At 50.6% G+C, this 13,726-nt stretch overlaps 1 protein-coding gene across 5 annotated transcripts in view; it reads left to right on the top strand.

Moving 5' to 3' along the window:
* PRDM2 (PR/SET domain 2) overlaps positions 1-13,726 on the top strand; it is a 132,369-nt gene that overhangs the window by 104,010 nt on the left and 14,633 nt on the right. Inside the window, exon 9 of one of the 5 annotated variants that reach the window (XM_043924507.1) lies at positions 6,367-6,431. The exons of the other annotated variants lie outside the window; for them this stretch is intronic. Within the exon in view, the coding sequence (XP_043780442.1) occupies positions 6,367-6,391 (25 nt within the window). The 3' untranslated portion in view covers positions 6,392-6,431. The remainder of the gene's footprint in view (positions 1-6,366; positions 6,432-13,726) is intronic. 5 annotated transcript variants of the gene reach the window in all.

Below are 13,726 nucleotides of genomic sequence, written 5' to 3'. Positions count from 1 at the left end.
CTGTCGCCCCCTTCTGACTGTAGCTGCTTCCCTTTCTCCCATCAGATAATGAGCCATAAAACGAAATCATTTTTCAAATCATAATGGGAGAAAAAAAATTCTGTCATCCCCCCGTGTAACTTATTTTCTGTCGGTTTTGAATTTCAAAGTTAAAATGCAAATTTTTAAAAGCTGAGTTTGGAAGAAAACACTTCATTAGCTCTGTGAAACCATGAAAATTTAACGAAGGGACCCCAGTTCACCGAAATGAGAAGGATGGTCACTGAGGTTTCCAAGCGCTTAATGGCCACTGTTTTCAGGGCTTTACACATACTGCCCTATTTAATCATTGTACCAACCCTATGAAATACTTTTATGTTCTCCCACTTTACAGATGGGAACCTGCAGCACAGAGGTTGTGTGGCTTGTTAGTACCCAGCTGCCCAGTTGTGGACAAGAAGCACCAGCTAATTTGAAGGAATTAAAACTTATGCTTGAGGTGAACAAAAGTCTTGGTTCTTTCTGCGTGCCAGCTCAGTCATGTCAGACTCTGAGGTCCTATGGACTGTAGTCTGCCAGGCTCCTCTGTCTATGGGATTCTCCAGGCAAGAACACTGTAGTGGATTGCCATGCCCTCCGCCAGGGGATCTTCCCAACCCAGGGACCGAACCTGCGTCTCCAGCACGGGCAGGTGGTTGGTCCTTCCTGGTCAAGTCCGATTTGTATGTTCTCAGGAGACCACGCTGAGCAGTCTCAGCCAGCCCGGGTGTGAGGAACCACCTCGTCTGCCAGCTTTGTTAGGGGATGAGCAGATCCAGGCACCAGGGAATTAAACCTTGCTCCCTGGCATCACTTTTTAGTTCTTTTTTTTTTTCCTTCTATTTTCATAGGAGTCTTTCCAAGCCATGGTTGGCAAGTGGGTTTCCATCTGTGCAAGGGGAGCAGCTGCCAGGGGTGCCCTGAGCAGGATTCCAGGCAGGGTCACACTCAGGGATCCGGGCCGGGCCAAGTGCCCGGTGTCCGTCTTGGACGCAGGAAGGGGGATGACTCTATGCACAGGCGTTTTGCTGCAGGTCTAATGAAGCTGTTACTTCCCTCACTTTTAAAAATTGCCCGAACACCATTTCACCTTTCCTGGGAGGCTCAAGGTGACCAGCACCTTGTGTTTGGTGGTGAAGGGACACCCTCAGAGTTGAGGTGTGCAGGATCCAGAAGCTTGAGATGTGGCTCAAGTATTTTTGGAGAAGGTTGTACTTCTCACCATCTCCTTTTTCATCTGTTATTTGTGGATATTGTCTGTACTCCCTGGCAGCCTTTAGATAGCTTCTGATCATTGTGGGCTGGGAAGCCGGATAGGGGCCCTATTGATGTGGTATGTAAATAAGGAGGTGGTTGTGTGTGCTCAGTCATGTCTGACTCTTTGCGACCCCATGGACTGTAGCCATGGATGGAACACTCCTCTGTCCACGGGATTTCCCAGGCAAGAATACTGGAATGGGTTGCCACTTCCTACTCCAGAAGGCTCTTCTGACTCAGGGATAGAATCTGCGTCTCTTTCATCTCCTGCATTGGCAAGTGGGTTCTTTACCACTGGCATCACCTGGGAATCCTCTAAAGAAGTGCTTAGGACCTGAGAACACCCAGGGACCTCCCTAGTAAGCAAAGTGCAGGGCAGAGAGGGGAGCGTTGAGTGTAAAACACTGAACTTGAACAGTAGACTGCTTGCTTGCTTTTAAGCTCACAAAGCACATGTTCTACATGTGGAGAGAATCAAAGGAATGTTTCGGTGACAGGGCACACAATTACTTCCTCAGCAAAAGTTTATCGCAGGAGAAGCACCTTAATTCTGCATTAAAGGTACATCTTTTTTATGGCCATGCCTGTGGTATATCATTTCTTAGTTCCCTGGCGAGGGATTGAACCCAGGCTCCCTACATTGGAAGCACAGAGTCTTAACCAAACTGGACCATCAGGGCAGTCCTTGCACCTTGATCCTTACCTGATGCCTCTGTCCTGTAATCTCTTTTTGGGATAAATGTTTTATTTGGTGCCAACTGTTCACAGGTGATTGAATCTGTAAGGAAACGCCTGGATATTCGTTCCATCCCAGGACTTGCCGCCCAGGCTGCTGGCCCTGCCTATTATGACTAGATTTTCCTCTTTAATTCATGATATTCCTCCAGAAGTTTTTCGGAGTTTCTATCATAATCAATGCATGGGCTTATAGGTGTTTTCTCCTCCTACCTCCTTCATTCATGTTTGGGCTCCTTTGAATGAACTTTAACCAGTGAGTTTGGTGAGGGGAAGTCTGGGTTAACTTGGCCTTCACGGAGGGGCCAGTTCTTTTGATGTACCTCAATAGATTGGCGTCAGATACTGTAGTTGATTTGTTGGTTCTGTTTAGTTACTTCATCACAATAATTAACACTATGTTTATAGCCTTAAAACTAAGAAATTATAGTTGTTTAGCCCATTGGTGCCAGCCAGCAGCAGGTGTTCCATTAAGGTAATGTTCTGAATCTGGCTGGGCAGGTGCTTAGAGGGGAGAGTAGTTTGCTGGTCTGGTAGGTATTGTATGGTTAATTTCAGCCTGAGGTGGTAAATTTCCTGTGTTCCCTGCTGTGTGAAGGGGACCTAGTTTGGATTATTTCTCTGGGATGTTCACTTAGGGGACCACCTGCATCAGAAAACCACCTAGGAGGCTTATTAAGAATTCCAGACATACTAAACCATCATCTTTGGCAGGGGCTGGTGGTGGGCCTTTGAAGTCTTCCTTTTTATCAGCTTCTCCAATGAGTCTTACCCAGACTTCAGAGTTCCCCTTTGGGTCTTGTAAAGGGGGGAAAAGAATGACATGATATCACCACATCTCATCATTTCATTTGCTTCTGGTTTTCATTTTAAATTATTTTCCTTTGCTTTTTCAGTCTTTTTGATATCTTCATGGCATTTTTCAAGTCTGAATGCTTATGTAATAAAACACCGTGTGACAGATGAGCCAGGGCCACCAGAGAATTAGAAGAATCACTTCTGAGGGTCAGAGCCAAGGTGACCCTTGAGGATCCCTTGCCTTGCTCATTGTTGCTCTTCGTGTGTCTTTTTGAGGGGAATATACGACGTTAGGTCATTAACTGGTACAAGACTAGTATCACAGAGAGCCCTGCTGGTGCTGTGTTCACTCCACCCTACACCTACTGCAGCACCCAGCACACAGTAGGTACTTAGTGGTGGTGGTGTTTAGTCGCTAAGTCATGTCCGACTCTTGTGACCCCACAGACTGTAGTCCACCAGGCTTCTCTGTCCATGGGATTTCTCAGGCAAGAATACTGGAGCGGGTTGCCATTTCCTTCTCCAGTGGATCTTCCCGACCAAGGGAATGAACCTGTGTTTCCTGCATTCACAGGCGAGTTCTTTACCACTGAGCCCCCAGGGAAGCGCCAAAACAAGGTCCTCCTCCCTCTGTCTCCGGTTTTACCTAAGGAGTCCCTCTCAAGTAGACCCTCTGCAATACATGGCCATGGATAGCTTCTCTTGCATGTTTTGTTATTTCTGCTCAAAATGAGGAACGCCTCCCTCTGGGAGCCTAAACGCTGTTTGGTTTCACGACGCCATACTCACTTGACGGGGCTGTGCCAAACAAAGCTATTGCCCAGACTGGACTCAGAGCACATCTCACTCCCCTGGGCTGCTTCTCCATCTCACCCATGAGTCAGAGCCTCTGTGTAACGGGATCCAGCCAATGGAGTCAGAGGGCTGCACACAAGCCCTTGAGGAAGGCAGCACAGAGGTCTCCCATTTGCAGGTCATCAAGTCACATGTTCACCGTGACCTAAGGAATAATTGGCGTGGGTGCACTTTGCAGAGACAGGAGCCAGAGGGTGGGGTGGTGCCAGACATCTTTCTGAACTGCTGTTAGGATCCCAGCCGTGGATAAAATGAGAAAAGAGCCGAGGCTCAGTTGGTTTTCGTTTAACCAACCCGGCATGTGCATGGATGCCCCTCCCTCCCCCAATGACACAGGGAGCACCCATGCCCTTCGATGCCCAGTTTTAAATGTAGCCAAGAGTCAGCTCTACTTGTTTCCAAACCTGTTTATGCCACTATTTTAACAATGTTTTATAATAATACAAACATAATCATGTGTATGGCTTCCCCGGTGGCTCAGCCTGCGAAGCAGGAGATGCTGCAGGAGCGGTGGGTTCGATCCCTCGGTCGGGAAGATCCAATGGAGGAGGAAATGACAACCCATTCCATTATTGCCTGGGAAATCCCATGGACAGAAGAGCCTGGCAGGCTACAGTCTACGGGGTTGCAAAGAGTCAGACACAACTTGAGAGACTAAAAAACAACAACGATTGTGTTTATAATAAACATAGTAATAAATATGCCAGTATTATTGGATGTGTATGATTAAATAGTATCCAAGCCTATGAAATATGAACATAGAGGTTTTTTTTTATGAAAAGCAAAGTCGGATGCTGAGAAAGGCTCATGGTAATTTGCTTAAAAACCTACCATTTCAATTAGGTGTGAGTGAGAAACGTTGAAAAATTCACATAAAGACAGAAACATTTTGCACTCAAGTTGCTCTTAAAAATTTCTGAAGTTCTTGCTCCACTTGAAGCAGTAAGTGGAGAATATCTATGTGATGCATTATCGGTGTGGTTTAGTGAAGAAAGATGGTAGATCTTGGCCCTTCATTCATTCATTGATTCGTCTATTGACTCAAGAATGCGGGGCCAATGCCTGCTGTCATGTGTTGGGCGTTGTTCCAGGAGGATGTCGAAGTGAGCAGAACTGACAAAATTCCCCACCCCTGTGGAACTCCTGTCCCGCTGAGAGAGACAGATGGTGAACAAGCAAGTAACTGTATAGAATGTCAGCTGATGAATGCTGTGGGGAGAAGTGAAATGGAAAGGGGAGTAGAGTTTTAAGTGAAATGAGGGCTACCATGTAAATGTAGCCTGACTGTAAAGGGACTATATGTATATATAGAGAGAAGAGGGGGTGGGGAGGGAGAAGGGAAACGATGCCTGTGAACATAGGGCAGGAAAGCCCTTGGCAGAGGGGACAGCAAGTGCAAGGGTCCTGAGGTAGCAGCATCTGTGCTCAGGGGACCAGGTCACAGAGAGGACCAGGAGAGGAGTCCAGGGAGGTAACCAGGGGCCAATTTATATTGGCTCATGCAGTTCTTGGGAAGATTGCGCTTTTATTCTGAGTGAGTGGGAGTCATTGAAGGGTTTTGAAAGGAAGAGTCATATGATATGACTTGCTTTTTGAAAGAATCACTCTGGCTGATATATTAAGAATAGGCTGAAAGGGGCCAATAGTAGAAATACTAGGAGGTGTGCACAATAACCCAGGTAAGCAACAGTGGTGGTTGGACTGGAATGTAGCAGTGGGGGTGATGAGTAGCAGTGGAATTCTGGATATCTTCTGAGGGCAGAGCCTCAAGATTTGCTGAGGATTGGACGAAAGAGAAGTCAAGGATTATGACAGGTGTTTCTGCCTCTGCATCCAGAGGGATAGAGTTGCCATTCAGTGATGAGGTGATGGAGCCAGTTTGTGGGGTACTTGTGTGCTGGGAATTCAGTGTAGGGGCATGTTAAGTTTGAGATGCCATTAGACACTCAAGGGGAGGGGAGTTGAATACACAGGTTTGTGTTTTAGAGGAAGGGACCCAGCCGGAAATGTATTAATAAATTTGAGAGTCCTCAAGGGTACACATGAACCTGAAAACCATGAAGCAGGCATCCCCCGGGAGTGAGTGCAGATAAAGAGGAACAGCCCAGAACTGAGGCTGGGGGAGCTCCAGTGTGAGGTTGGGGAGGTCTGGGAGAGCCTGGCAGTGTCCTGGGGCTGCTATGCCATCCGATGCAGGGGACCTTCATGGGCTGCAGGCTCCTCTCCTGGATTTGAGTAGGTGCTCTCCGCTTTGCACTCGTAAGTGGTTCTCCTCTTCACCATCGTAGAACATTTTGGGGCCTGCGGTGCTGGTGGACATGGCCCCCGGCCTCGTCCAGGTAGACACGCCAGCCAGAGTCACCCCAACTTTGCTGCCACTCCTCCAGGGGGGTGGACCGTTTCTGCCTGAGAAACCATCTGCAGCAAGCCAGGGGGACCCCAGGAAAATGCAGGGCTGCTCACAAAACTCTCAGACCAGCTTCCTGTAACAAGCAAGAGATCCCAGATCTGTAGTTTGCAGTTCAGAAAAGGCCCGAGGAACAGATTTCATGAGCTCTTTCCCCAATCCTTTTCCCATCTGCAAACTCCCCAAATCCCCTGGTGTAAAACTTGCTTTGAGACTCAGGCAGAAAAATGAGGATAAGAAACATGTGAGGGTGAGGGTAGGTAGTAACAAAGTAACAATCCCCTCTCTGTCCCCAGGAGTGGCCTTCAGAGACAGAAATGATCCCTTCTAGAAACCCTGTCTCTCTTCTTGCTGGGGTAAAGTAAGTTACACATTTTTTGCTTTCTTTTTCCTTCCCTCCCCTCCCACGTCCAAATGAAGCGAAGCAAAGGACAACATAGTAAAGTGAAGCCAAAATGTGTCCTGTACTTTCCACGGAACCCAAGGCTCAGTCAGCAGAAACTATTGGAGGTACATGCAGAGCACCCCTACCCCTCAACACACACAGTGTTTCTGTAGTCAGGTCCCTTGTTCTGAGCTCTCATATCCTCTCCTTTTGCTCCTTCCTGCTAACCACACTTTGTAATTTTATATTTGCTTTTGTATTATGCAGGTAATGACCTTCTCCTTCAAGGTCATACACCCAGTGTTCTAGACACTGGGTCTGTTCATTTGACTGCTCTAACCCTGTGCCCGGCATGGGGTCTGGTATATAACAGATGCTTGATGGATCAGTGCTGATAACCAGGAGGATGCTCGGTCTTGTTTAGTGTGTGGACAAGGCTCACTCCCCTTCATAGGCCCGGAGGACACCTCTCCATGATGGCACATGATGCCACGTGTACATGTGCAGAGTTGAAAATCTGGCTCCCAAAGAGAATAAGAATTCAAATTCAGGACGTGTTGCTTCATGTGGCTAATCTTAGAAATTTTCTGTCTAAAAAGGCTAAATTAAAAAAAAACAAAACACACCAAACTTTGGAGTGCTTAATGGGTACCGTCTGAGTTTCAGCATAACCCAAACCATGCCCTTGCAGTCACTGTGCCTTCAGAGTTCATGTCTGCCCAGCACTCCACTGTGCCCCGCAACACCAGGCAAGCACAGAGCAGTCAGTCAATACATAGTTATCAGATAAATGAGGAATGTACTTTTGGGGTGAACGACGGCCTGCACCCTCCTCTTGGGAACCTGCACTGCCTGTGGGCATGTGAACCTCACCCCCCAGAGTCAGTAAACGACTCTGACTTCAACCCCACGCCTGCCTCTCGCCAGCCAGCTGTGTGTTGTTGGGCAAGGTGCCGAACCTCTCAGTGCCTGTGTTCCTCACTCGTACACTGAGGCAGTACTCATCTCACGGGCATCTCGTGGAGACTGCATTTGTTATTCCACGTAAGGCCACAGGCACTGCGCTCAGCATGCAGTCAGCACGGACATGCTAGCTGCTGTAACGGGCATGGGTGACGAGAACCCGTGAAGCATCTGGGCAAACCTGTTCCACTGAACCTCAGTTTGGGAGATGCTGATCAGGAGGAAGGAAAACCAGGAAGGGTCTCATTCTCCATCTGCCAGCGTGAGACTGTGGGCTCCTCAGGAGTGTCTGGATGGTGCCTCACGCCTGTCCCCTGCAGGGAGGGAGCCCTCCACAAGTGAGCGGTTCCCAAACCAAATGGAGTGCAAGATCCTAGTGAGGGCCGAGCAGCCCAGAGAGGAGTCAACAGCCTGTGTCCAAGTCATTTATCATCTATAGGCCACCTCCGTCTCCCGCTCTGTGAAAAAAAAAAAGGGTGAACTGTCCCAACCCTGGCCACCAGACCCTCTCTTTCAGGTCAGCTGGGATTCAGGGTGCAGGCCTTGGGGATCTCGGGGCAGAGATGGGGAGAAGGCTCAGGGGCGGCCTCTGTCCAGTCCCCTTCACCCTTGAGGAGGATGCCTGTAGGCCCACAGCGCCCCTGTCCTTTGGGCAGCGTCATCACCCACTGACTCACATCCGGTTCAGGCACATAGCAAGCGTGTCTTTCCTCTGGTTGTGCCAGCCCTGCGTCTGGGACACCCTGCCAGCCAGGCACGCCCACGCCTCCTGGGACAGGCTGGTCAAGATGCCTTGGGTAGCGAACAGCCCCTAAGCTCCCTCAAGGCTTTCCATCACGGCAGCCCCTTCTTCTCATTGACATCCTTGAACAGGCAGCATGCATCAAGTTTTAGAAATCCTGTGATCAGGACTCTCAGTTCCAACAACTCCAGACCATGTGAGGGTTTATCCCTGGAGTTGATTTAATCTTTTTAACTTCTTTGGTCTTAGACAACTCTAAAAGATGGAGTGTTCGTAATAATTAAATTTTAGTGTCCTTATAGAATTTTACAGTTTCAAAGAGCGTTCCCATCTGGACCTCATGGGAGCCCATTTCTGTCCCAAATTGGGAATCTGTTTTCTATGCATCCGTCGGTCTTGTCACACTTGCATTTGTTCCTTTTTCTTTTTGGCTTCCCTCGCATTCTTACAAGTTTCCTTTTGAAGAAAGCAGACTGTTTTGGCTCATCTAGAGAAGAGAAGGGCCAGCATCTGGGCTTGAACCGAGTGGTTCCAGGAAAAAAAAAGGCAGTGAGCGGCAGAGATGCGGCCAGGGGTCAGAGCTGAGCGTCAAGGGGTCTGCTCCTTTCTCCCTCTTGTCTGGGCTGCTCATCCCCAGCTTGCACCTCACAGACCATGACATCTCCTGCAGGTGTGACATCCTTCAGACATGACCCACTGCCCTGAGTGGAGTGGGGAGGGTGTGCTGGGGACCCTGGTTTGAGTGGGGTGGTGAGAGCAACCTTCTGGGAAGACACTGCCTTCAATGATTTGGTCTTGGAGCGACACAACCAGGCGCAGTTAGGGTTGGACTGCATGGGGAGCCTGGCTCCTGGTCTGCCTTTATCGTTTAGGGAACCGTCTCTGAGCACCTCCTGGTGGCAGGTAGGAGGTGGGTGAGGAATGCATAGACTTTCCGTACTCTCCATGACTGAGTCCCCGGGGGCAGCAGGCGAGTGGAGGCAATGACAAAGCTGGGAGTGCTCTTGTCCAGGCCATGCCTAGGAGGCTGCCTGCCCCCCAGGGTTGCTTTTGCCCAAGTCCATCGGGGCCTCAGGCTGCCCTTCCTCATTGTCCCCTACAAAGCAGTACAACCAGGCATTCTTGGTCCTTCCCAAGAAAAGCTTGCTCTGTGACCTTGAGCAGGTTACCATCTTGTTCTGGTTCATCGTCCTCATCTGAGAGTGATGGGCTGCTGACTTGGCCTCTGGGGTCCCCTGCCCTTTGCCTATCCTGGCAGGGCCAGAGGCAGCCACAGCCAGGATCTCCCAGCCAGGAAACTTCCTTTGGCAGAGGCCATTGCTGGCTGGGCCAGCCTTCCTATTGACCGGCTTGTGTCATGAGCTGTCATGTGTTTGGAGTTAAAGTCCAGCAGGGCTGGGGAACACATGGCCTCTGTAGATCTAAGAAAGTGAAGTGAAAGTGTCAGTTGCCTGGTCGTGTCCGACTCTTTGCGACCCCATGGACTATAGCCTGCCAGGCTCCTCTGTCCATGGGATTTCCCAGGCAAGAATACTGGAGTGGGTTGCCATTTCCTTCTCCAGGGGATCTTCCCGACCCAGGAATCGAACGTGGGTCTCCTGCATTGCAGGCAGTTCTTCACCAGAGAAGCCTGAAGACCTGAGAACCTGGCTTAAAAGCCTCAAGACCCAGGCGTGGTCTTTTGGAGCCAGCCCCAGCCCATGGCCACCCTCAGGGCTGATGATAGGGAAGGGAGCTGCCTGCGGAGAGGCAGACTTCAGTTCTGGGGTCAGATCTCTGCGGATCCTGTCTTCCTTTCTAACTTTCCCTCTTTCCGTTCTATTCACACCTCTCTGTGACCTACAAAGAGCTACTTAACCTCCCTTGCAATTGTCCCCTCAGCCATAAAAAGGCACAAGAAGCCATCTCACATGGTTAAGGGAATCATCTCACATGATTAAATGGAAAAAACCACCTAAGCCACCTGGAGAAGGAAATGGCAACGTCTTCCAGTATTCTTGCCTAGGAAACCCCACAGAGAGGAGCCTGGTGGGCTACAGTCTGTGGGGTTGAAGAAAGAGCTGGACACAACTTAGTGACTAAACGACAAACAACAATCTAAGCTACCAGGGCCCGAGATGCCAACCTTTTGAGTGTTAGTTGAAGAACCACAGCAACTGCCCCAGGCCAGGGGTTTTGAATGGCTGCCCCATCCCCTAAGGACCACTCTCACTTCCCTTCCCCCAGCCCTCCCACTGCAAAGATTTTCCTTGTACGGCTTCACTAGGCACCGGGTCCTGCCCCAGATTTCAGAGCTAGGCCACCCGAACACGCCTCCTGCACCTGACGACCGCAGGGGTTTTCTCCCAGCCCCATGCTCCCCGTTTCAGCACACAGGTGCCTTTCCAGGGATCTTATTAAAAATGTAGGTTCTGGGACTTCCCTAGAAGAGTTAAGACTCTGCACTTCCACGGCAGAGGGCACAGGTTCCATCACTGGTCAGGGAACTAAGATCCTACCGGCCAAGCAGCATGGCCAAAATAAATATTTTTTTTTAAAAAATCTAGATTCTGACTCAGAAGGTCAGATGAAGGCTGAGTAGCTGTCTTTCTAACAAGCTCCCAGAGACTACTGATGCTGGTCCGAGGACCACACTTTGAATAGATGGATTCAGACTGAGGCTCTGAACAACTGGCTTTTAAAATCCTCCATGCCTGGACTCCAGACAGCTAAATCAGAACCCGAAAGACTGAGGAGGGGGCAGGCACCAAGACTGTTTTCTTGTCTCCAGTGCTGGAGTCTATGAGACCCGCTGCCAGGGCTCCTCTGAGCTGACACAGTTCCACCCAGAGCTGCCTTCTGGCTTTGTGGGTGGCCGTGTGGTCGTTCAGTGGACAGAGGTCACTCCTTCAGGCCCTTTGGAATATTGAAAAGAGCTCTTTGATCCCTGTCACTACAAGGACTCTGTCCGGAAAGGGACCCAAGCTTTGGTGTCAGGCGGTCTTTCAGATCTTGGCTGTACCCCTTTTGGCCGAGACAGCATGTTTGTGGGGCCTCCTCACCTCTCTTGAGCCTCCATCTCCTCCTCTCTGAGATGCAGGTCATCACCATCCCATCCAGGAATGAAGGCCCTACAGTAACTCCTGGGGCATAGTTGTTGTTCAGTCACTCAGCTGTGTCCGACTCTTTGCAACACCATGGACTACAGCACGCCAGGCTTCCCTGTCCTTCACCATCTCCTGGAGCTTGCTTAAACTCATGTCCATGGAGTCGATGATGCCATCCAACCACTTCGTCCTCTGTCATTTCTCCTGCCCTCAATCTTTCCCAACATCATGGTCTTTTCCAATGAGTCAGTTCACGTCAGGTGGCCAAAGTATTGGAGCTTCAGCTTCAGCATCAGTCAAGTCCCTCCAATGAATATTCAGGGTTGATTTCCTTTAGGATTGACTGGCTTGATCTTGGTGCAGTCCAAGGGACTCTATGCTCCTAGAGAAGACCAGGGCATATTAGGCACTCAATAATGACACAATTACCTTTTCCCCTTGTTTGACGTCCTCATTTTACCAGCAAGACTACCATGGTTCACAGAGGTGGAAGCATTTCCAGAGGTCACATAACAAGTTATGGGTGGTGGTTCAAGGACTGAAGTTCAGGCTCCGGCATCCCAGGACTGTTCCTCTACTCCCACGCCTGACTCTCAGGCTGGGGGCGGTCCCATTCGAGTGGGCGGGGCCTCCCTGGAGCGAAGGTGGAGCCTGCTTCGGAAGCCAACCATTCCCGGAAGTGGTGGGTACCAGGAAGCAGGTAGTGGCTCCCTCGGCTCCCATCTATTGAGGCTTCCCCCACCTCCAGGGAATGTCAACGTCATCTCAGCTTATCTCACCTGGGCATCGGCTTGCACACCCTTTACCTCTCCCTCGCTGCCTGCAAAAGTGCTGAACGTCAGACTCTTGACTTGAGATGAATCACTCTCTGAGAATTTACGGAGGGTTATGTAAGACTCCGCGGCGGCTGCGTGGCCAGCCAGCTCTGGGGGTTGTGTCCCGAGAGATTCCTCCTGACCTGACTCATGCAGGCGGAAGAGGCAAACAGGGGGGTGCAGGCAGGGATCTCTGCTCAGAAGCCCCAGGCGGCCTGGTGGGGAGCAGGGTGGGGACCCCGGAGACCCCGAGAGCCTGTCCCGGAACCGGCAGCCCTTTCCCTTGACCTTGAACTCCTTGTGGGGGCTCTCTGGACCCCTGCCCCAGTTCCTCTCCTCCCCATCCCTCTTGAGCTCACTTCTCTCAGGTATTTGTCTCCACCATGTCCTGGAAGCTGCTGTTACTAAGGTTACCCGCAGCCTCTGGGCAACTAAATGCCGCGATCGGTTCTCTATCTTCCTTGACACGTACGCAGAGTTGGGCACTGTTAATTCTTCTTCCTCCTTGAAATACATGTCGACTTGGACACCACTCTCATGGTCATCCCCTATTCCTCCACATCCCATCCTGAGTCCCTGGACCCCCACCCCCACCCGTTTCCCCTCCCCCGAGCCTGTCCAGTCCACCTAAATTCTGACCCACCCCAAACTCATTAGTTTCATTTAATTCACCCTCTTTGAGGTCTCCTTTGGGTGTCTAGTGAACGTTGCAAAGGTAATCCTTTCAAAACATACCTCCCCACCAAGTTTTCTCTTGTCTTCCCCTTCTCAGTTAAACAAACTACCCACCCTGGAATCTGTCTAGACTCTCATCCACCTGCCCCACCCGCAACATCCAGCTCCAAAATGTATCCCAAATCCACTGCTCACTTCTCAATGTCCTTGGCCACCATCTTGCTGGACTAACCGGTCTCCCAGCTCTGTTCTTCCTTATCCTGCTGTGTCCAACACAGTGGCCACATCGGGTCACGTCACTTGCTGCCCAGAGGGATAGCCTGGCTCCCAACTAACCCAGGCCTATAAGACCCTCCCCTCCACCCCCTCTTCCCTCTCTGACGTTCCGACCTAGTGAGGAGATGCTCTCGGGAGGTGGGGGCAGGTGGGCTCAGCCTCCCCAGGTGTCAGGGAACCTGGGGGCAGCCCTCATCCTGCTCACCTTCCCTCACCTGTGGGCACCACCCATATGGCACCTGTCCCCAGTCTGACCTGGGAAGGCGGCCTCTTGTGTTAACTACTCTTCCTAGACAGTTGCAGGGCATCCGGGCATCTTTGCATATTCATCAGCTTTGGACTTCTCTGTGAATTGCCTTTTCATGTCATTAAATGATCTGTTCAGTGATTGGCAGCTTTAGCTCATTTCTATTAGGCATGCCTTAGTTTCTGTTGTTGCCACTTCATCTCCCAGGCCCCAGCATCCTCTGCCCCTAGATGAGAGATCAGGTATGGGCCCTGCTCCTTGACGTCACCTTCTCCCCAGGTCCCCAGAGCCCAGCGAGTTCAAGCTCCAGGAAGACCAGCTGAGGTGCTGCCCTGCTTCGCCTGTGAGTCATCAGCTTGTGCAGACACCCCATGCAGACAGACCAACCCTGTTAGATCACCAGGTCCTTGCATCACTCTCTCTGCTTGGGACCTGCACTGGGCCCTTCTCCACGTCACCTTTTCCCA

The sequence above is a fragment of the Cervus elaphus genome, chromosome 14 (assembly GCF_910594005.1).
Source record: "Cervus elaphus chromosome 14, mCerEla1.1, whole genome shotgun sequence".
In the NCBI taxonomy this organism is placed as follows: domain Eukaryota; kingdom Metazoa; phylum Chordata; class Mammalia; order Artiodactyla; family Cervidae; genus Cervus; species Cervus elaphus.
The sequence above is the reverse complement of the archived record's forward strand: the minus strand, read 5'-3'. Positions and strand labels throughout refer to the sequence as shown.